At 39.8% G+C, this 22963-nt stretch overlaps 1 protein-coding gene across 13 annotated transcripts in view; it reads left to right on the forward strand.

Moving 5' to 3' along the window:
* The first annotated feature begins 7374 nt into the window (after positions 1 to 7374).
* Positions 7375 to 22963, forward strand: part of HECTD1 (HECT domain E3 ubiquitin protein ligase 1) — a 94537-nt gene continuing 78948 nt past the window's right edge. For 9 of the 13 annotated variants that reach the window (XM_059057198.2, XM_059057202.2, XM_059057200.2 and 6 more), the window contains exons 1-2: positions 7375 to 8163; positions 9494 to 9767. In XM_059057198.2, the coding sequence (XP_058913181.1) occupies positions 9628 to 9767 (140 nt within the window). In that variant the 5' untranslated portion in view covers positions 7375 to 8163; positions 9494 to 9627. Of the gene's footprint in view, positions 8758 to 9002; positions 9091 to 9493; positions 9768 to 22963 lie in introns of all 13 variants that reach the window. The other 4 variants (XM_067028594.1, XM_067028595.1, XM_067028593.1 and 1 more) reach the window with 4 other exon arrangements.

Genomic DNA, 22963 nt, shown 5'->3' on the forward strand with positions numbered 1-22963 from the left:
CAGGGAAGTCCCAGAAAATAGACTTCTTTACAGAGCTTAGGTTCTTGAAAGTCTTCTATTGAATGAATTTTCATAAATCAGATCCTACTTTTCCTTTAACTAAGTTATAAAGTACTTATTATGCACCTGAGCATGCTAATGAAGAGTAACAACCTATTTTTGTAGCCTTGTAGAAAGAACAACTAACTAGGAACATAAAACACACAACTTTTACAACTATTATTGGTTTTCTGTCTTCACTACCAAGGGACATATGATGGATAGAGTGAATCTTGTAAAAAATTGTCAAAATTCTAGAATATATTTATAAATACATCATTTTTGAAATCTTTAGAAAAGAATGATTCCTAGAAGACAGCAATACTAAGAATTAGTCATCTCAACCTAAACTTACTATCTTATTTTTTTAACTTTCAATTTTGCAATAAGTTCAAACACAGAAAAAATTGCAAAAAAAATAAAAAGACTTCCTATACATATCCTTTACCCAACTTCCCCAAATGTTATTATTGGGATGCCATAGTTGAAATAAGTGGATTTCAAGAAGGCAATTGACAATATTTCCTTTAAAATCTTGGATACAAATATGTTCATTCTGTACTACAAGACTCAATTTTGGTTTTCATTTTCTTAGTATTATCACTTTTAAAAAAATAAATTTATTTACTTTTGGCTGCATTGGGACTTTGATGCTGCGCACACACTTTTCTCTAGTTGTGGCAAGCGGGGGCTACTCTTCATTGCGGTGCACGGGCTTCTCATTGCAGTGGCTTCTCTTGTTGTGGAACACAGGCTCTAGGCACAAGGGCTTCAGTAGTTGTGGCTCGTGGGCTCTAGAGCACAGGCTCAGTAGTTGTGGCGCACGGGCTTAGTTGCTCCGCAGCATGTGGGATCTTCCCAGACTAAGGCTTGAACCCATGTCCCCTGCATTGGCAGGCGGATTCTTAACCACTGTGCCACCAGGGAAGCCCAGTATTATCACTTTTTAAAAAAAAGTATGTTAAAATTCGTATTGCTAAGAAGGACGTAAGTGAGTCAGGTGATAAATACTGTTAGGTAAAGTCATAGTTACCTGAACAACTGCATCAAGAGAATTTTACTTAATGCATAAAAAACTGTTTGGTGAAAGGTTTGTGACACACCAGTGCCTTTGTTTTGGCCAAGTTCTGTGGAACAACTTTATCTAATCAACTACTAACAAAGAATTTGGAAGGATGGCTGATACATTTCACTACCCAGTTGGGATTCAAAGAGATTGCCACAGGGTACAGCACTGATGCAGAAGCAACAAGACGAAATTTAATAAGTCTAAACATTAAGGACAAAAATATTAACCACTAAATTAAAAGACTGAAGAAAAGCTGGCTTGGCAGTTCAGGTAGCAAGAAGTAAGGGCTTTGGTTTACTGCAGACTCTGTATGAGCCAAAAGAGTGATGTGACTACCACCCTCCCAACCCAATGCAACAGAAGACTGTACTCCTCTGTCCTGGTCTGACCACCTTTAAAGTACAGTTTTAGACTTAGGAATAAGTTAAAGAATTTCAGGAGAAACTGGACCATGACCAAGGAGGGTAAAGCTGTTGAAGGAACTAGACTTACCTTTGCCTGGAGAAAAAAGGGCATGGAATCATGATTGCTGTCTTTATTTGTGGTGACCTGTCCCATGGAAGAGGGAGCAGACCTAGCATGCCATACCAGAGAGCAGAACTAATAATGTAATTAATATTAATAGCTGGCACTTTTGAGTGTTTAATATGTGATAGGCATTTACATGCATTATCTTGTTTAATATATTTATTCTATGAGGGGTTAGTTTCTATTATTATCTTAGTCTTATAGATTAGGAAAACAAAACTCAAGAGAGGCCAAGGTAACATAGATAGTACATCAAAGTAGCTAATGTCCATAATGAATTAATACTTGTAATACATTTAGAAGAGTGTTAGGACATGATAAGTGCCTAATAAAATTTAGCAGCAATAATAATAATGATAGTATCATTATAATTATATTTAAATATTATTATTATTGTATTGACGTAGGTCAGTGGTTCTCAGCCTTGGCTACACATTAGAATGACTTTAAAAAACAGTGATGTCCGAGGACTTCCTTGGTGGTCCAGTGGGTGAGCCTCTGCTCTCCCAATGCAAGGGGCCTGGGTTTGATTCCTGGTCGGGGAACTAGATCCCACATACATGCCGTAACTAAGATGTCTGCATGCCACAACAAAGATCCCACAAGCCGCAACTAAGACCCAGTGCAGCCAAAATCAATCAATCAATAAATATTTTTTAAAAAATACTGATGTCCAGATCCTACCTTCAGAGACCCTGACTGAAGGGGTCTGAGATACGGCCTGATCGTCTGACATTTTAAAAGTTCCCCAGGTGAAGAAAACATTCACAAAGACACATTTGATAAAGACTACTATCAGAACATACAACGAACACTTACAATTCAACAAGAAAATGAACAATATGCTTAAAAAATGGGCAACAGATCTGAACAGACACCTCACCGAAGAAGATATACAGGTAGCAAATGAGTATATGAAAAGATGCTCCACATCACATGCCATTAGGGAACTGAAAATTAAAACAATAATATGATACCACTACACACCTGTTAGAATGGGCAAAATCCAAAACACTGACAACAGCAAATGCTGATGAGAATGTGGAGCAACAGGAACTCTCATTCACTGCTTATGGAAATGCAAAATGGGGGGAATTCCCTGGAGATCCAGTGGTTAGGACTTGGCTCTCCATCCCTGGTGAGGGAACTAAGATCCCACAAGCTATGCTGATGGGCAAAAAAAAAATGCAAAATGGTACAGCTACTTTGGAAGACAGTTTGGCAGTTTCTTACAAAAGTAAACATATTCTTGTGGGAGGGAGGGAGAATTAGATGAAGGTAGTCAAAAGGTACAAACTTCCAGTTACAAGAAAAATATGTACTAGGGATGTCATTTATGACATGATAACAATAATTAACACTGCTGAACGTTATAAATGAAAGTTGTTAACAGAGTAAATACTAAGAGTTCTCATCACAAGGAAAAAATAATTTTTTAATCTATTTCTTTAATGTGGTATCTATATGAGATGATGGATGATCACTAAACCTACTGTGGTAATCATTTCATGACATATGTAAGTCAAATAATTATGTTGTACATCTTAAGCTTATACAGTGCAGTATGTCAATTATATCTCAGTAAAACTAGAAGGAAAAAAAACAAACAAACATATTCTTACCATACAATCCAGAAATTATGGTCCTTAGTATTCATCCAAATGAGTTGAAAACTTATGTCCATGTAAAAATTGTACCTGGATGTTTACAGAAGCTTATTTTTATTGCCAAAACTTGGAAGCATCCAAGATGTCCTTCAGTAGGTAGATGGATAAATAAACTTTGGTACATCCGGACAACAGAATATTATTCAACCCTAAAAAGATATAAGTTATTAAAGCCATGAAAAGACATGAAAGAACATTAAATGCATATTACTAAGTGAAAGAAACCAACATGAAAAGGCTATATACTATATGATTTCAACTATATAACATTCTGGATAAGGTAAAACAACCGACAAGGTAAAAAGATTAGTGGTTGCTAGGGGCTGGGGTGAATGGGATGAATACATAGAGCACCAGTGATTTTTAGGGCTGTGAAACTATTCTATAATGATGGATATATTTGTCAAAATCCGTAGACTATACAACACCGAGAGTGAACCCTAATGTGAACTATGGACTTTGAGTGATAATGATGTGTCAACATAGGTTCGTTAATTGTAACAAATGTACTATCCTGTGGGGGATTTTGACAGTTGTGCATGTATAGGGGCAGGAGGTGTATGGGAATTCTCTGTATTTTCTGCTCAACTTTACTGCGAACCTAAACTGCTCTAAAAAATAGTCTATTAGGGCTTCCCTGGTGGCGCAGTGGTTGAGAGTCTGCGGGTTCGTACCCTGGTCCGGGAAGATCCCACATGCCGCAGAGCGGCTGGGCCCGTGAGCCATGGCGAATGAGCCTGCGCGTCCGGAGCCTGTGCTCTGCAACGGGAGAGGCCACAACAGTGAGAGGCCCGCGTACCGCAAAAAAAAATAGTCTATTAAAAAAAAATGTTCCCCAAGTGACTCTAATGTGCAGCTAAGGTTGAAAATTACTGGTCTAGGTTCTTTGCATACACAATCTCCTTCAACTCTTCTAACGCTCATCAATTATGTAGCTGTTGTCATCCTTTTTTACATATGAGGAAACTGAGGTTTAGAGGGATCAAATAATGTATCCAAGTTCACCCAGGTAGTAAAATGGGAACAGGGTTTCACATATTGGTCGGCCAGTTTATACCACACCACTTTTTAATAATTGGAGCTAACAGATCAGGGTAAAATGCATTGCCTCATGAAATAATCATTTCCCAACACTGGAAATATCATAGAAAAGGCTGGATAACAAGTCAGGGATGGCACAGACAAATTACTACATTGTTTTTTTTCAGTATGAGGAAAGACAGAGTAGGTTATCTTTAACATTCCTTCAGACTCTAAGAGCCCGAAGAGTTAAAGGCCTGGGTTTGAGAATGAGATCAGTCCCTGAGGAGCTATGAGACCCTGAGCAAGTCACCTAACTTCTCTGAGCTTTTTCTCTTTTATAAAGATAATACCTACGCTGTTAGATCATTTTTTATATATAATAAAATTATATATGAGGATTAAATAATAATATATATTAAAGTCTCTTGCTAACTGTAAAGCTTCATAGAAATCAATTTTAACTTTAAGGTGTTTAATCATCCTAAAACCTGGTTTGCATTACAGCACTCCTTTGTTTAAAATGTCCAAAAGCTCCCCATCACCCAAAGAACAACATTGTTCACTCAACGTTCAGGCTCCTTAGCACAAGACCCTTAGCTAATTGATTCCAATTAACCTCAATGTTCTCTTCCAGCCACTACCTCCACCCTAGGTTCCAGCCAAATTTAATTTCCTACTCTTCCAAAATGACTGATTACATTCTTTCATATTCAGAGCCTCTCAGAAATTGAGGAAAGCCACAGACATCCCCATTTCCAGTTAAAAGCTGAAGAAATGCCCAGACATTTTTTGTAGTGTATTTGAAATGTTTACAGCTAACAATGCTTTCGATACATAAAAAAGTTAGTGTCATATAATTGTGTTATTCATAAGATTTATTTTAAAAATTACTTCATTGTAATGCCAATAAGTGGGATAAGAGTTTAAATCTGAATGAACGTCTTCCTTTTTGATCTTGTTGAATGGTTCCAACTGTGTATACACTGAAGATCCTTCATGAAAGTGGGGCCTATACCAAAAGGCAGCCTGTTCCCTCTCCTCCCCCAAGAGGAGTCCTCTCCACATCTCTATGCCTCTCCACATGGTCTTAATGTTTGGCCAGCTCCAAACATAGTTCACACATTATTTTTGAAGCCTTCCAAGATATCATTACCTCCGTGATGGTCCCAGTGTACCTGACAATATTATGTGATAAGTATGATCATGGAGCCAGACACAGTGGACGTGAATACATCTACCTTCCTCTAGACTTTTATGGTTTATTGAAGATGAGGTCTGTGACTTACTCACTGTACCTTACACTGCCTGGAACATAGCAATTCTTAAAGTTCATTATTCTTAGATTTTGACATCAAGGTGAAATATTAACATGTAAATATATCCTGGTTTCTTGGGACATATATTCAAGTACAGTCAGTTGCCTTCATCTGGGTCTCCTGTTTTCTGCAGGGCTTTATTCCTTTCCTTTAATGCTCTTTTTCCGGGATCTCATTTCAATTAAAAAATGATACAATGATAAAATCACAAAAAAGGTCAGCATTTTTGGATAAGGTTTCTTTAAAGTATACTACAGCCATTAATTTTCCAGGTGGGAAGTGGGTGGTATAAATAGAGATGGTGAGGGAATAAAGGAAACTATACTTTTATATAATTATTTAAATTCTGATCTACCTTTAAAAAAAGTATTGTAAAGATTTCCTCTCCATTCTTTTTTTTTTTTTTTTTTTTTTAATTCTGCAGTACGCGAGCCTCTCACTGTTGTGGCCTCTCCCGTTGCGGAGCACAGGCTCCGGACGCGCAGGCTCAGCGGCTATGGCTCACAGGCCCAGCCGCTCTGCGACATGTGGGATCTTCCCGGACCGGGGCATGAACCCGTGTCCCCTGCCTCGGCAGGCAAACTCTCAACCACTGCACCACCAGGGAAGCCCTCTTCTCCATTCTTATTGCCAAAAACTAGGCCCTTTCTCTCTCTCCACTACTGGAGGATTTTAGCAATCTCCCAGTTAATCTCCTTGTCTAGGTAGCTCCTTTTAGCCATTCTGGACACTCTTGCCCTATACATCTTTGTAAGACTTTTATAATTTTTCCAGTCAATGTTCTAGTCCAGAACTTGTTAGTTTCCTCAGCCTAAATTCTGCATCCCACACATTTAAGTCCCTGCTTACTTTAGCTCCTATCTTCTATATCATTGCTTAATGCTGGTTTTTGCTTGGGGCACAGGTCCTCTTTCCTTTGTTTCGGAACAGATCAGGCTTTGCCTGTATTCTTACTCCTCCCTTGAAGTGTTCACATTCTACCCATTCTTCAAGTCCAAAAGGAATGCCACTTCCTCCTTGAAGATTTTCCTGGCAGCTCCAAGTCACATTCATAGCTCGCAAATAATTATTCTCATGTGCCGTACTTGGGAGAAGATAGTGGAATCCTCCACTTTTTTCTCTTAATTTGACCAGGAGACCTGGGAACCCTTACCTGCTACAATGGGACACGTACCTATAGATACCTGAGGTGCAAATCTGTAATTTCCAAAATACTAGTTCTTCAAGCATATGTAGCAGCTTCTCTGATTGCTTAAAGGAACACGACTCAAATACTATCACGTACTACTCACTGTCGTTCAAAAGATGAAAAAGTGATAGTACAGTGGGTGTACGGGGCATGGGTTTACTTACCTCATAAACCAATGGATTCATTTATTGATTTTAAAAAAGCTATATTCACATTTCCAATTAATTACATCCTAAATGTCTCCAAGCCCATCCCATAAGCAGGCATATTTTGTTTTCAACGCGTGTGAAAAAAAAATTTGAAGGTACTAATAATGGACATATTGTAGACTACAACGCAGAGGAAAAACTCAAAAGCACTCGAGGAGCTGCTTCTACTGGGGACGCCACTGGGCCTGACTCACGCTTTTGGCAGCCGTAGTGCTCGCATCTGTACAATGGAGAGGATACTCATATTTACCTCCCAGGGTGGTGGTGAAAGTTTTTCTTTCTGGTGAACTGCCGGGCGGTTTGCCTACCGAAGGGAGGCGCTTTTCTTCCCCCGACGCACTTCCGTGCGCGAGGAGGGATGACTGGCCGAAAGGAGGGGAAGCTCGTGGCGGAGGTCGCCTGGGCCGCAGCTTTGACGGGCAGCGTCGGGGCCTTCAGCAGGAGCACGTCAAGTGTACACACCGTGCAAAACACGCTAAGCGTGCGTGCACCCGTGTGCGCGGGGTGCTGGGAGTGCGCTCGGATTGACAGCGAAGCGTGAAGCCGCAGGGCGTAGGACAGAAAAGCGACAGCCAACGAGGCCGAAGGAGTCCGAGGCCTCGGTAGCGGCGACGACGCGTCCGGTCGCCCGGCGCCCCGACTAGGCGCCCCAGCGCTGTGTGCCGAGTGGTCTCCGCAGCGCCCCACGTGGCGGCCGGCAGGGTCGAGCGGGGAGAGCATATTTGCTCCGCCTCCGCGGTGCATGGTTGCCCTCTGCAGTCTCCCCGCCCGGCTCTCACCCGACCCTCCACCCATCCCCCTCCCGGATCGCGATGGACGCTGCATCCCCCAGCAGCCGCCGCCGGCAGCACCGCGCGGGGCTCTGAGCTGCAGGGCCTGAGGAGACGCGTGCCGGAGACGGGACGTGAGCTGGCGGCCGCCGGTCTGGGGAACCTCTCGCTTCCCTGTCACCAGGTCCCGGCGGAGGAAGGGGAGGGACGAGACGCGGCTTTTCCTGTGCCGCCTGCCCGGCTCGACCTGCGCGGCCTGCAGCTTCCTGGGAACTCGAGGGCCGCGGCCGGGCCTTGCTCTGCCCGCGGCCTGCTTGGAGCTGGACCGGGGCGGTTTGGGACGACAGGCCCGGGTAAGAGCTTGAGGGAACGGGAGGCGGGAGCGCCTTGGGCGGTCGGAAAGGCCAGGCGTGGTGCCGGCATCAGGGATGCACGGCGGCGGGCCGGGAGCGAGACCCCGGACCCTGGTGAGGTCGGCGGGACTGCCGCCGACTCACCCGCTTAGCCCCTTTGTTCCCCTCCCCCGGCCCTGCCCGCGGCGGGACCCGGCTTCTCCGAGCCGGAGCCCATGACTGGCCCCCCTTGTCCTTGAGAAGGGTTCGCCGCCCGGCGGGGCCAGGGACGTCCCGCCGGGCCTCGGAGTTACGGGCGCCGCTCACGGGAGACCCATCGCCCTGCCCGCCCCGGCGGCTTCCTCTCAGGCAGAGAGGCTTGCGGCTCCTCCTCCAAAACTTCCCCTCCTCCTCGACACAGGTACCTAACTTAGCCGGGTTTGGTGCCGGAAAACCAGAGCGCGGTGCCTGCGCCTCCCGGTGCGGAGTCGGCTGGGCCCGGAGTGTTGGGTCATCCCTGCAGATCGCCGCCGTTGGGTGCCCACCGGGACCTGCCGCTGGATTTATACACCTGCAGCTGCGTTACATGGGACCCAAAGCTGTCCTTCCGTCAGGGTGCTTACGAGCTTTTGTAATGCTTATTGGGGCTGCTTCTCCGATGTTGTTGCTGCTGTCGTTGTTGTTGTTTTTAACTTACTGCTCCATTCTGTGGGGCTGGGGAAGGAGGACCGTAGATTGGCCTATGTTCTGATCCGTAACGTGTTAGTTCATTGCACTTACTTTTAGCATTTCTTTTTAAACTTTTAAGAACAGTTGTCAAGACTGCCCAAATGCCTAATCAAGTCTTTATTCATAGATAGATCTTGTATCTAATTATCATTTGTATTTGGACATCTTAAGAAGAGCAGTAAATAAATTGAGAAGTCAGCAGAATTTATGAAATTGGAGGTAATTTTAAAGTAGAAACTTAATTGGGGGGGGGGAATCGGATCAAAGTGCTTAGTCTCCTTAAAATACTGAATCTAACCCTTATCAGAGGATCGGTTTTGGGTGGAGGAAGGGGAAAGAAGTTTGCTGGAAAAAAAAAAGAACCTTTTTAGTAAGGTGTTGTTTGCCTTTTGGCGCAGACGTTAGTGATAAGCAGTAGTGGGATCCGAAGCTTGTTTGATTGTCTTTGACAAAGACGGCTCTGGTTTCCAGTTAAGCAGCAACCTAATCAGCTTATACTGTTGTGCAAAACTGGTTTTTATTTAGTACAATGTATGAAATTAAACCCGAGGAATAAGGAAAGTTGAAAAACTGCATTAAGCGCTCTATCGAAACATACTTATGAGTCTTTTCTAATTCCTAGGAGGACACCACGAAAATTTGGCTCTAGCCGATGTAAAAGAAAAAAATTTTAAACCCACGCTGATCAGTCCTGGACATTTAGAGGACTTTTTGCCTTTACTTTTAAAATTTGAGCAAAGAAGCTTTTAAAAAACCATGGCAGACGTGGATCCAGATACATTGCTGGAATGGCTACAGATGGGACAGGGAGATGAAAGGGACATGCAACTAATAGCCCTTGAACAGCTATGCATGCTGCTTTTGATGTCTGACAACGTGGATCGTTGTTTTGAAACGTAAGTAACATCCCTTCATCATCTTCCTTTGGGGTTGCTGTAGGGACATCTACATAACATGTTTTCAACCATTTGCTGATTTCAGTTTGTGTAGAATTTTGTTTAGTGAGTTTTAAAACTATCTTTTAAAAAGTTCTTGCAGTTTTCCATTTATACTTTTCTGAGAAATAAAAATTGGTAGGTGACCTAACTCCAGTAATGATCATTGTGATGACACAAATGCATGTTTATTGAATGAATAGGAATTAGTAGGGAATACTGATTTTAACCCATAGCTTGATTGATTCAGTTTCAAAACATGTTATGGGCTGGGAGAATACAAATACTTCTTTAAAGGTGGCTATTTCTGTATCAAGTAATTGGCTTAAATTGACATGAAAATGCAGATGATAATGAGCATATGTTCCCAACTGCCCTTTCTTCATTGGTATTAAGTCTTAGGACACTGTACCTTTTTGGGGGGATGGGGGGGTGGGGAAGTGACACATGGCTTGGGGGATCTTAGTTCCCCCACCAGGGACTGAACCCAGGCTACTACAGTGAAAGTGCTGAGTCCTAACCACTGGACCTTCAGGGAATTCCCTGTATTTTGTTAAGCAAATCATTGCTTTGTAAATTTCAGTTTGGAGAGGGTATAAATTGGAGGTTAACCATGTAGCATACTTTTCGGAATAATAGAAACAGAGTTTGATGTTTGGAGAGTTTAAGCAGTTTTATTCAGAGGTTTTGTAGAATTTGTGCAAAAATGTAAAGGAATCAGTACTAGACTGGCCATTAATGCCATGTTTTTCCTCTTATGTGATACTTGCCCAGTTAGATTAACTGTTCTTCTGAATGCTGAACACGTTTGGTTTTCATTGTTTATTTTACATTTATATTTACAATTTTGAATTCCAGTGATAAGTAAATGAAAACTCAGATGCTTCTATATTTGTTCTAATGCCGTTTTGAAGTAATTAGTAGAAAATGTTTGAGATGTTGACATAAAATTTGGTATAATTATCTTAATTTCTTTGAGGTGAGAATAAAGACTGAATTACTAAATTGACAAAGCATTTTTAATCGTCTTCATTTTTGAATGATTAAAGAAGGTGAATTAATAAATGAATAGTTAATTCTTAGTTGTAAATCCCATTGAGACTGTATTATTATGATAAAAATCCTTGTGAACAAAGTTCCCAAATCACAGTCTGTTAGTGACTCCTTTATTTCAAGTAGTTATTGTTATTGGCAAACTTTGAGAACATAATAATTTTGCTGCTCTGTTAACACTTGTTTTGGTCAGATTCATAGAAAAGTGAAATAGGTTTTTGAACATTCATAGATTTCATTAGAGGGTTTTCATTGACCTGAGAATTACTTTTGGTATTTTAAAAAGTAAGTCATACCTACCAGTCAAATCAACTATCATGTCTTCCATTAAATAGTAATATATAGTAGAGGTGTTTGTAATGGCATTTTTTAGAAGTTTTATTATATTGAAACAATTTTAAAGGAAATTTTTATTTATTTAAAAAATTTTTTACTTTATAAATTTATTTATTTATTTATTTTTGGCTGTGTTGGGTCTTCGTAGCTGTGCGTGGGCTTTCTCTGGTTGCAGCGAGTGGGGGCTACTTTTTGTTGCATGGAGGTACCATGGATGATTCAGGTTACAGTGGATGATGATGCCGTTCAGTGAGAGAGAACACTGGAAGAGGACCATGTTTTGGTTTTTGGTTTTTGGTTTCTTTTGGCCACGCCTCATGGCTTGTGGGATCTTAGTTCCCCAACCAGGGATTGAACCTGGGCCCCTGAAGTGAAAGTGCCAAGTCCTAACCACTGGACTGCCAAGGAACTCCCATGTTTTGAGGGGCTGAGATCATGAGCGTGGTTGTGGCTAGATTCTCATACCTGCTTTGCATTTATTGTGTTGCATTATGTTGTTTTGACTGAAATATATGAAAAAAACCCATCCGCCCCATAGATGTAGCTGGAAAAGGGAGGAATGTTGTAATCATTTTTTGTGTGTAATTATGGATATTCTTCTTTGATATCATACCTAAACTGGGGGGGGGTGATAGTTTTTTTTTTAATTAATTTTTATTGGAGTATAGTTGCTTTACAATGTTGTGTTAGTTTCTGCTGTACAGCAGAGTGAGTCAGCTATACGTCCCCTCCTTTTTGGATTTCCTTCCCATTTGGGTCACCACAGAGCATTGAGTAGAGTTCCCTGTGCTGTACAGTAGTTTCTCATTAGTTATCTATTTTATGCATAGTAGTGTATATAGGCAAGTGATAGTTTCTGAACGGTTAGTTATAATGCGGGTTCTGAAATATCAGTGAACTTGTCATACTCTTGTACATTGAAATCTGTTGGTCTCTCTGGTACTTTGAGTGGGTTTTTTTTTTTTTTTAATATTTATTCTTTTGGCTGCGCCGGGTCTTAGTTGTGGCATGCAGGATCTTTAGTTGCGGCATGTGGGATCTAGTTCCCTGACCAGGGATTGAACCCAGGCCCCTTGCATTGGGAGCACGGAGCCTTAGCCACTGGACTACCAGGAAAGTCCCTGAGTAGGTTTTTTTAAACCCATGTTTAAGTTTGAAAGATCATGCACTGGTCATGTGAAAAGTATTGGTCTACTCAGTTATACAGATATTCCTAATGTTGCCATATGTCATTCTACAGTATCACAAACTCACATTTGTTATTATGACTAATAATCTCATCAGAAAGGTCTTTAAATATTGGGACGCTCTGTCAAGCTCCTGGTGGCAGGTACAAGTTGTGATTTTTGCTTGAAAGCTTGAATGTTATCATTGGCAACAAATACTGTCAGTTATTTTTCCTTGAAGTTAAAGGCTTACTTGGTTAATTTTTGAGAAAATGTTTGCCAGATATCCAAGTCTGAATAACCACAATTTGCCTGAAGTTCTTTCAAGTAAAAATGATGTTGCATGAAAAAAAAAGTGGCTAGTTCAGCTCTCCAACAGTCATACAAGTACTCTTCCTGTGCAGAAGTGCTTTATGCTTACTTTCCATTTCCTTAAGTAGGATATTAAAAAGATACGTATTCAAGGGTTGAGGTTTAGTAAAATAAATAATTTTCCCCCCATGCTAGAGCTTGGCAGTGAAGAATACCATACCATTACTAGTGGTACAGTTTAGTGCCGCTGCCTTGATTCATGCTAAAGCACCAGCAGTTTTATCCACCATTGCTTTTGCATCATTAGTGCACATCAACACAGGGAAGAGAATGATTAAAGAAGAAAAAGAACAATTATGTTGAATACTGGTGAGAGGTCAAGTAGGGTGAAGACTAAAAGATGTCCTTTGGATTTAGCAACATTCTGAAGATCATTGATCTTTTTTTTAAAAAAATAAATTATTTGTTTTATTTATTTATTTTTGGCTGCGTTGGGTCTTCATTGCTGCGCTTAGGCATTCTCTAGTTGTGGTGAGAGGGGGCCACTCTTCGTTGAGGTGTGCGGGCTTCTCATTGCGGTGGCTTCTATTGCTGCGGAGCACAGGTTCAGTACTTGTGGTGTACAGGCTTAGTTGCTCTGCGGCATGTGGGATCTTCCCAGACCAGGGCTTGAACCCGTGTCCCCTGCATCGGCAGGTGGATTCTTTTTTTTTTTGCTGTACGCGGGCCTCTCACTGCTGTGGCCTCTCCGCTCGCGGAGCACGCTCCGGACGCGCAGGCTCAGCGGCCACGGCTCACGAGCCCAGCCGCTCCGCGGCATGTGGGATCTTCCCGGACCGGGGCACGAACCCGTGTCCCCTGCAATGGCAGGCGGACTCTTAACCACTGCGCCACCAGGGAAGCCCAGCAGGTGGATTCTTAACCACTGTTCCACCAGGGAAGTCCCAAGATCATTGATCTTAATGAGAGCTGAGTGGAGTGGCTTGAGGGCCAGATTTGAATGAGTTGAAGAAAGAAATGGAGACAGGGAGTGTGGAAAAATTTTTGAGAAGTTGTATTGGAATGGGAGTGTGGGGCTTTTTCTTTTAGAGGTCAAAGAGTTAGGAGAGAGAATGGATAGATAATTCATAGTATAAAGATTCTGAGAAACTGGGAGTAATGTGCATAATGTGAATCACCTGGGGATCTTGTTAACATTGCAAATTCTGATTCAGTTGGTATGGTGTGGTGCCTGATATTCTGCTTTCCTAGTATGCTCTCAGGTAATGCTGAAGTTGTTGGTTGGAAAATCCCACCTTGAGTATCAAAGATCTGGTCCACTGGTGGAGAGATAGATTTAAGGTAGTGTGTTTCTTGTTGTAACACAGGAAAGAGGGAGATGTTTTAGGTTTGATGGTAAAAAGTTGAAGGGATTTCTGTCTGATGATGTCTGTTTTCTCCCTGAAGTAGGAGATTGAAGAGAATGGTAATATCTGGGATTGGTATGGGGAGGTGATTATGTTCATGCAGTGGTAGTGGCTTCATAGCAGATATCCCCACCTATAAGCTAACTTTATGCAGAGTTACAGTCTTAAAATATTTTTATGGTCTTTTTTTCCCCAGCTTTATTGAGGAATAATTGACTATAGTCTAAAAATACTGATTTGACTGTATTATTCCTCTTTACAAAATCTTTTGTGTTCTTTACCTAGTGAATGAAATTTAAATGCCTTCAAAGACCTCTGCTGCATCTCACGCATACATACTACTATTACTTTTGTTTTTCCATTGCTAAGCATACTGCTGGTGTACAGTAGCTAATATCCAGATATTGAACAAATTGAAGAAATTCTTTATATTGTGCCTGTTTTCCATAGTCCTTAAAATGCTTATAGAAAGTACTTTTGGAGTCAAACTGGTTGAGGAGTCTGCTGGAGGAAGAGTATCGTGTTCTTCTCTATAGGAGAAACAGTGATCGCATCAATATGTATTGATGTTTTCTCTACCCACTTCAATTAATGTACCTGCCTTTTCCATATTTTCTTCTACCCAGTGGCAGAGTAATAGGGAAGTGAAATTACTTTTTTTAATCAGTCCTACAGCCGACCCTTCCCTGCACAGAGAATGTTCATTGTATCAAACACATATAATCCTGAAAAGTTAGATAAGCGAATTTCTGTAAACAGAGCAGCTGTATATGTGCTTTTCAGTGGACAGCAGAGAGAAGAGCTGGAAGATGAGAAGTGTGCTCTGTCAGTGCTGTAGGGGGCTCATAGATAATGAGCTTCAGTGAGCTTTCATTTTGTTTTCAAAGTGTCTGTCACCTTAAAAATGTAAAAAAACAATACACTCTTACAATTTACAGCAATATATATGTATACTTTGCATAGTACTTGTTGACCGTGTCATTAGCTCTTTTAATGCCTCAGAGCCCAGCACTGTCATTCTCATCTTTGTATCCTACCCCCAACACTTAGCACAGTGCTTGGCACCAAAAGGCATTCAGTAAGGGACTTCCCTGGTGGTCCAGTAGTTAAGACTCCAGGCTTCCACTGCAGGGGACACAGTAGGTTCCATCCTTGGTTGAAGAACTAAGATCCCACATGCCGCAGAGTGCGGCCAAAAAAAACCAAAACCAGGGCTTCCCTGGTGGTGCAGTGGTTGAGAGTCTGCCTGCCGATGCAGGGGACACGGGTTCGTGTCCCGGTCTGGGAAGATCCCACATGCCGCAGAGCGGCTGGGCCCGTGAGCCATGGCCGTTGAGCCTGCGCGTCCGGAGCCTGTGCTCTGCAACGGGAGAGGCCACAACAGTGAGAGGCCCGCGTACTACAAAACAAACAAACAAACAAAAAGACCAAAACCCAACAAACAAAACAAAAGGCATTCAATAAATATTGTTTGAACGAATTGTCAGTTTTGTGTGTGTATTTTAATTGGAGAAAAACAAGTCTACATATTGGAATTTGACTTACTCCTTTTTCGTTGAGAGGGAAGGCTGTAATTTTTAACTGTATGCCAAGAGTTATTGTAAGTTAAGCAATACAGAGTCAAGGCTGGGGGCAGGGGCAAGAATGGAATAAAAGATAAAATGGATCAAAAGATGTTATTTATTATCTTCAAGAAACAATTTATTAATCTTTTACAGTTAAAATTTTTAGTTTTTTTTTTCTTTAGTAAATGAAGTGCTCAATTTAGGGACTATATTCAGTAAAATATCGCCACTATAGATAACTTCCTTTATCTAAACAAAGTTAAATTTCTTTATATTGTAAATCTTCTGAAATCTTGGTCCAAGTCATATAGTCTGGAAAAAGCATAGGGTAGTAATAGTATAGAAATGATTACAGTTCCTCAGGGACATTCTTTCTCCTTGTAACCTCATGAAACATTTTTTGCTCTTGTTTTAAGTTACTTATCTCTGCTTACATTAGGGAAAGATTCTTTCATCATTGCAGGTAGCATTTTGGAAACTATTACTTAAATTGGATTCATCTGAACATTCTACTAAATCTCATTTGTGTGGTTGACTGATCTGACAGTAGTTCTGAGGAGATTGAGTGATCTTAAAGTTTCTTAATTAGGACACCTTTGGGTCTATAAATTGGTATTGTAGTATAGTACTGGGTTAATATGTAAAAATAATTTCTACCTATGATGTAAGAGGTAAATATTTAGCAAGTTTAAAAGTTTTAATAACCCTTTAATTGTGATGCATCTATTTGTGCCTTAGATGTGTTCTTTTAGCACTATTCAGGGAGGACTGTGATTATTGTGTGTGTGCTATTTAATTTTGTCTTAAATTTATTTAAATTACATATGGATTTTGGCAAACACATACAGTTGTGTAACTACCAGCACAACTGAAATTCAGAACAGTTCCATCATTCCCCAAAATTCTTTAGAGTTCTCCCTTTGAAGTTAAACCCTCCCCCAACCCCAGTGCCTGGCAACCAGTGGTCTTTTCTCTGTTGCTATAGTTTTGACTTTTCCAGAATGTCATATAAATGGAATCATATATACAGTGTGTAGCCTTTTGAGTTTTCTTATAGTATATTACATTTGAGAGTCATCTATGTGTGCATAACAGTGCTGTCTCTTTAATTGCTAAGTAGTATTTCATTTTATGGATGTACCGCAGATGGTTTATCCATTCACCTCTTGAAAGACATTTGGGTTTTTCTAGTTTTGGTGATTATAACCAAATTTGCTATAAGCATTAGCATGCAGATTTCTTTGTAAGTTTGAGTTTTTATTTCTTCTGCAGTTCTTAACAGATAAATCTGACAAGATGTAGAAACTGATGAACTGATTTCAAAATTCATTTGAAAATGCAAAGGACCTAGCTAGCCAAAACATAAAGTATAAGGTTGGAGGACTAATACTACTGTGTTTCAGTTCTTATTATGCAGCTGCAGTAGTCAAAACAGTGTAATATTGGTATAAAGGTAAATGGATCAATGAAATAGAATAGAGAGTTCAGAAATAGACTCACACATACGTAGACAACTTATTTCAACAAAGGTGCAAAGACAGTTCAGTGGAAAAAGAATATTTTTTTATGCTGCTGGAACAACTGGGTATCTACATGCAAAAAAGAAAAAAATTAACCTTTACCTATACCCCACACCATATACAAAAATAAGTTCAAAAGGAACCGTAGACCTAAACATAAAATCTAAAACTATAAAACCTCTAGAATAAAACGTAAGAGAAATCCTTTGTGACCCTAGGTTAAGCAAATATTCTTAAATAAACACCAAAAGCACAATCCATAAGAATAAATTGATATGTTTGAAGGGTTTTTTAAAAATTAATTAATTTATTTATTTTAAAAATTTATTTATTTTTGGCTGCATTGGGTCTTCATTGCCACGTGCGGGCTTTCTCTAGTTGCAGCAAGTGGGGGCCATTGTTCGTGGCGGTACACGGACTTCTCGTTGCAGTGGCTTCTGTTGCAGAGCATGGGCTCTAGGCGTGTGGGCTTCAGTAGTTGTGGCATGCAGGCTCAGTAGTTGTGGCTCGCAGGCTCTAGAGTGCAGGCTCATTAGTTGTGGCACATGGGCTTAGTTGCTCCGCAGCATGTGGGATCTTCCAGGACCAGGGATCGAACCTGTGCCCCCTGCATTGGCAGGTGGATTCTTAACCACTGTGCTACCAGGGAAGTCTGTGTTTGAAGGTTTTTACTAAATTCAATTTCTGTAATAGAGGACTGCTCAGGTTACTTAATTTTTCTTGAGTGAATTGTAGTATGTCTTTCAAGGAATTGGTCTATTAAATATAAATTAAAATTTATGGGCATAATGTTGTTTGTAGTATGCTTTTTTATCCTTTGAATGTTTATATGGTCTACAGTGATAATTCTCTTTTTCTTTTTTTTTTCCACACACACACTGTATTTTATCTTTATAAGAGATAAATAAACTGACAACAAGCATTGTAAATGGATGACCACAACAAAAGCAACAGTGATTGCAATTACCAAACACGAAACACACTCATACTATGTCATAATATTGACATTCAGTCCAGTAATCCTCCACTGTAACAGCTCCTTTACTTTGCAGTGAAAATTTGATTTGTATGTTTTTTGCCTCTGAGTCCTTGTGGGATTTCTTTTTTTATTATTCAAACAGAAAGTCACAAAAATTATAATCATCCTCATCAGTTCACTCAGTCCCATGTAATTAATTTTTTTAATCTTACTCTTTTGTTAGCACTTTTATGAATTCATCAGTTTTCCATTAGAGTTCTGAAAATGCTTATTCATTCAGTTCAGCAGTATAGTCAGTTACCAGAAACCTGTATTTGTCAGAGTCTTTTCCATGAATTCCTTGAAGATGAAACCCTTTTATAGGAACTTTTTTTTTTTTTTTTTTTTTTTCGGTACACGGGCCTCTCACTGTTGTGGCCTCTCCTGGAGCCCAGGCCCCGGACGCACAGGCTCAGCAGCCATGGCTCACGGACCCAGCCGCTGCGCGGCATGTGGGATCTTCCCAGATCGGGGCACGAACCCGTGTCCCCTGCCTCGGCAGGCAGACTCTCAACCACTGCACCACCAGGGAAGCCCTATAGGAACATTTTTACAAAAGCATCAGAGTACACACAGAACTGTCTGTAAATGATAATTCTCTTTTTCATCCTGATATTGGTAATTTTTATATTTTGGTCAAACTGGCTAGAGATTTATCAATTTTATTAATTTTTTCAAAGAATCGGCTTTTGGTTTCATTCCTTTTTTCTATTTTTCTGTTTTAAGTTTCATTGATTTCTGCTCTTTATTAATTCCTTCTGGGTTGATTTGGGGTTTAATTTGCTCTTTTTTTCTAGTTCCTTAGGTAGAAGCTGAGATTTGAGACCCTTTCTAATATAAGAATTTAATACTATAAATTTTTCTTTTATGTTTTCATTGATGTTGTATATACATTTTTACTTGGTTCAAAATATTTTAAAATTTTCTTTGAAACTTTCTTTTTTACCCTTGGGTTATATAGAAGTATGTTGTTTAATTTTCAAATATTTGGGGATTTCCCAGATAATTTTGTGTTGTTATTGTGGTCAGAGGACACACTTAATATTATTTCAGTTATTTTAGATTTATTAAGGTTTGTTTTATGGCCCACAGTATGGTCTATTTTTGGTGAATGGACCATATGCACTTGAGAAGAATATATATTCTTCTATTGTTGAGTAGAATGTTCTACAAGTGTCAGATTAGGTCAGGTTGATTGACAGTGTTGTTCAGTCTATATCCTTGTTGATTTTCTGTCTGTTTTATAGGTTACTGAGAGAGGCATGTTGAAGTCTCCAAGTATAGTTATAGATTTATCTATTTAGCTTCAGTTCTCTCCATTTTTGCTTCATGTATTTTGAAGCCCTGTTAGATGTCTTTAAGATTGTTAAGTGTTCTTGATAAGGTGACCCTTCTATCGTTATGTAATGTCCCTATTTATCTCTGATAATTTTCCTTGTTCTGAAGTGTACTTTGACATAAATATAGCTACCCCAGCTTTTCTTTTGATAGTGTTTGTTTGCTATATCTTTTTCCACTTTTTTGTTTTAACCAGTCTGTAGCATGAGTTTCTTGTAGACAGTTCGCAGTTGGCTTGTGTTTTTTAATCCAGGCTGACACTTTGTTTCTAATTGGTGAGTTTAGACCACTTACATTTAATGTAGTTTTTGGTATGTTTACATATGTCTAACATTTTATTTGGCTTTTTTGTTGTTCTGTTTCTTTTTTTGTGTCTTTGTTTTTTCTTTCCTGCCTTTTGAATTACTTGAATATTTTTGTAGCATTCTATTTTAATTTACCTATAGTTTTTTTTTGACTCTGTCTCTTTGTCTTTTTTAGTGGTTGCTCTATGGATTGCAGTTAACTCAGAGTTAATGTTTAACCATTTAAAGTGAAATGATGAAGCCTTACAACTATGTAGATTCCTTTATCCCTGTGTTATAGTTGTCATATGTATTGTCTACATATGTTGAAAGCCTCAAGATACAATGTTGTAATTTTTGCTTTCAGCAGTTTAATAGGGGAAAAGTAATCTATTATATTTACCCAGATATTTATCATTTCTGTTGTTCTTCCTTCATTCCTGAAGTTCCATGTATCTCTGGTGTCATTTCCTTTCATCTTGAAGAACTTTCTTTAGCATTTCTTTTAGGAGAAGTCTTGGTGGTGAGTTCTCTTAGTTTTCCTTCATCTGAGAATGTCTTTATTTTACTTTCATGCTGTGAATATATTTTTGCTGGATATAGAATTGTGTGATGCCAGTTCTTTTCAGCATTTTAAAGATGTTGTTCCACTATCTTCTGGCTTTTATGTTTTCTGATGAGAAATCTGCATTCATTCTAATCTTTGTTTCTTTGTGTTGTTTTTCTTCTTTCTGCTTTCAAGATCTTTTTTTATTCTACCTTTGATTTTTTGCAGTTTGATTATGATTTGTCTGTACATGGTTGTCTTTGAATTTGTCTTATTTCAGGTTTGATGAGCTTCTTGAATCTGTATGTCTTTCACCAAATACAGAAAGTTTCTTCAAATCTGTATTCTGTACCAATTTTTTTCTCATTCTGGGACTCCAGTGGCACAAATGTTACTTTTTGATATGCTCCCTCAGATCCCCATGACTCTGTTCCCCTTTTTCCCCCCAGTTTTTTTCCCTGTGTTCTTCAGACCGGATACTTTTTGTCGATCTGTTTTCAGATTCACAGACTCTTTATCTGTCATCTTCATTCTGCTCTTGAGCCCATTCAGTGAAGTATTCTTTTCCCCACAAACTTTTTTCATTTCTAAAATTTTCATTTGATTCCTTTCATACTTTGTATTTTTCTGTTGAAGACTTCTGTTTCCAATCATTTCAAGAATGTTCACATTCAGGAATGTTCATGGAGTATAGTTACAATAGCTGATTTAAAGTCCTCTCTGATAATTTTAACAACTAGGTTGTCTCAGGCTTATATGTGTTGACTGTCTTCTTTCTTGAATTGGATAGATCATATTGTATTGATTTTTTTGTGTGTTTCAGGTTATTTTGGATTTTATCCTAGACATTTGGAATATTATATTGTGAGACTCTGGGTTTTATAAAAATCCTCTGGAGAATGTTGATTTTGTTATTTTCTTTTGCATGCAGTCAACCTGGTTAAATTTAGACTGCAAGCTCTGTCTTGCTCTCTGTGGGTGGTGGTTCCAATGTCAGTGGTTTCAAAGCCTTTGTTACAGTTTTTGGGTCTACTTTGTGCGTGTGTCACTCAGAGTTTAGTCTGGGACTTGGGTGGTGGATTATGTCATAGTGCAGTTGTCAAAGTGTTTGCTGTTGTTTTTTATCTTTGTCTTCCATATATACAATTCAGAGGTGAGCTCAGAACTTGTGTCAGGGATCATTTTTCTAGCTCCTTTTTCTCTGAGGTTTCCCCCACATCTTTCAGCTACCAGGAACCCTTTTTACTAGTGTTCTAGCTAGAAAACTGGGTATCTCTTGAAGTTTTAACCACATTTTCCCCACTCCCCACCCATCCTTCAACCCCCTTGTGCTGTCATATACTTTCTGGGACTGGGACTGCCCTCAGTGTGAAAGCAGTAAGAGAAAAGACAGAAAAGAAATAGCATGATTCCTTTCATGCTCTTTTGGCTATAGGGGCTCCTTTTCTTAGTTCCCAGTTCTCCCAGGGCCTTAGATGCTTGTGACACCTCTACTGTACTGTGCATGTATCACTCAGAGTTTTGTTTGGGGCTTTCACCTGGGTCTGGTCTTGAGGCCAGACTGGGAGGAAGATACCCCAGGAATTTCTCTTCATACCCTCTGGCTCACAGAGGCCCCTTTTCTTGGTCCTCTCAGAGTTCTTTTGTAACCCCCTGCTACATGGTTTCAGGAGCTGGCCTGTCCAGAGATCAAAGCTGGAAAAGAAAGGAGGAAAGGAAAAAAGCCCTTGAAACTCACTTCCATCATGGGTCATTACATTTTGACTTCCTTCCCCAGTCCATCTGCTGTTGTCTAGCTTACTTCGGTTAACAGATTTTAAGTTTATTTTGGGGAGTTATGAAATAGGTTTGTTTCAGAAATTTAGAAAAGTCAGAAATCTAGAGAATGAAAATTGTAATTGCACCATCTAGAAATAAGCCATTTTAAATAACGTTTTGCTCTAGTTTCTTTGCATATTTTATATGATAAACACCATAATGGATATATTCTTCCCTTTTTCTTTAATTAATTAATTAATTAATCAATTTTTGGCTCTGTTGGGTCTTCGTTGCTGTGTGCAGGCTTTCTCTAGTTGTGGCAAGTGGGACTACTCTTCGCTGTGGTGCACGGGCTTCTCATTGCAGTGGCTTCTCTTGTGGCAGAGCATGGGCTCTAGGCGTGTGGACTTCAGTAGTTGTGTCATGCGAGCTCAGTAGTTGTGTCACATAGGCTTAGTTGCTCCATGGCATGTGGAATTTTCCCGGACCAGGGCTCAAACCTGTGTCCCCAGCATTGGCAAGCGATTCTTAGCTACTGCACCACCAGGGAAGTCCCCCTTTTCTTTATGTATTTGTATCATTAGTTCTTAGTAAACAGCTTTAAAAAACCTGAATAATCTGCCATACGGATGTGTCATATGCTTAACTATACCCTTGTTATTAGATATATAGGTTATGCAACAATGAGCATCTTTGTACATGCATTTTTGCCTGATCGTATGTTTTTTTGAACTGCTGACTTCAAAATTACATGTAAGAGGAAACCAAAGTTTCCTTATCTGTTTGAATTAATAATATTTAATTGTTTTTAGAAGTCTGACAAAATATGTTCATATATAATTACCTTCTCATGA

This window comes from Kogia breviceps, chromosome 3 (genome assembly GCF_026419965.1).
Source record: "Kogia breviceps isolate mKogBre1 chromosome 3, mKogBre1 haplotype 1, whole genome shotgun sequence".
NCBI classification, from domain to species: Eukaryota; Metazoa; Chordata; class Mammalia; order Artiodactyla; family Physeteridae; genus Kogia; species Kogia breviceps.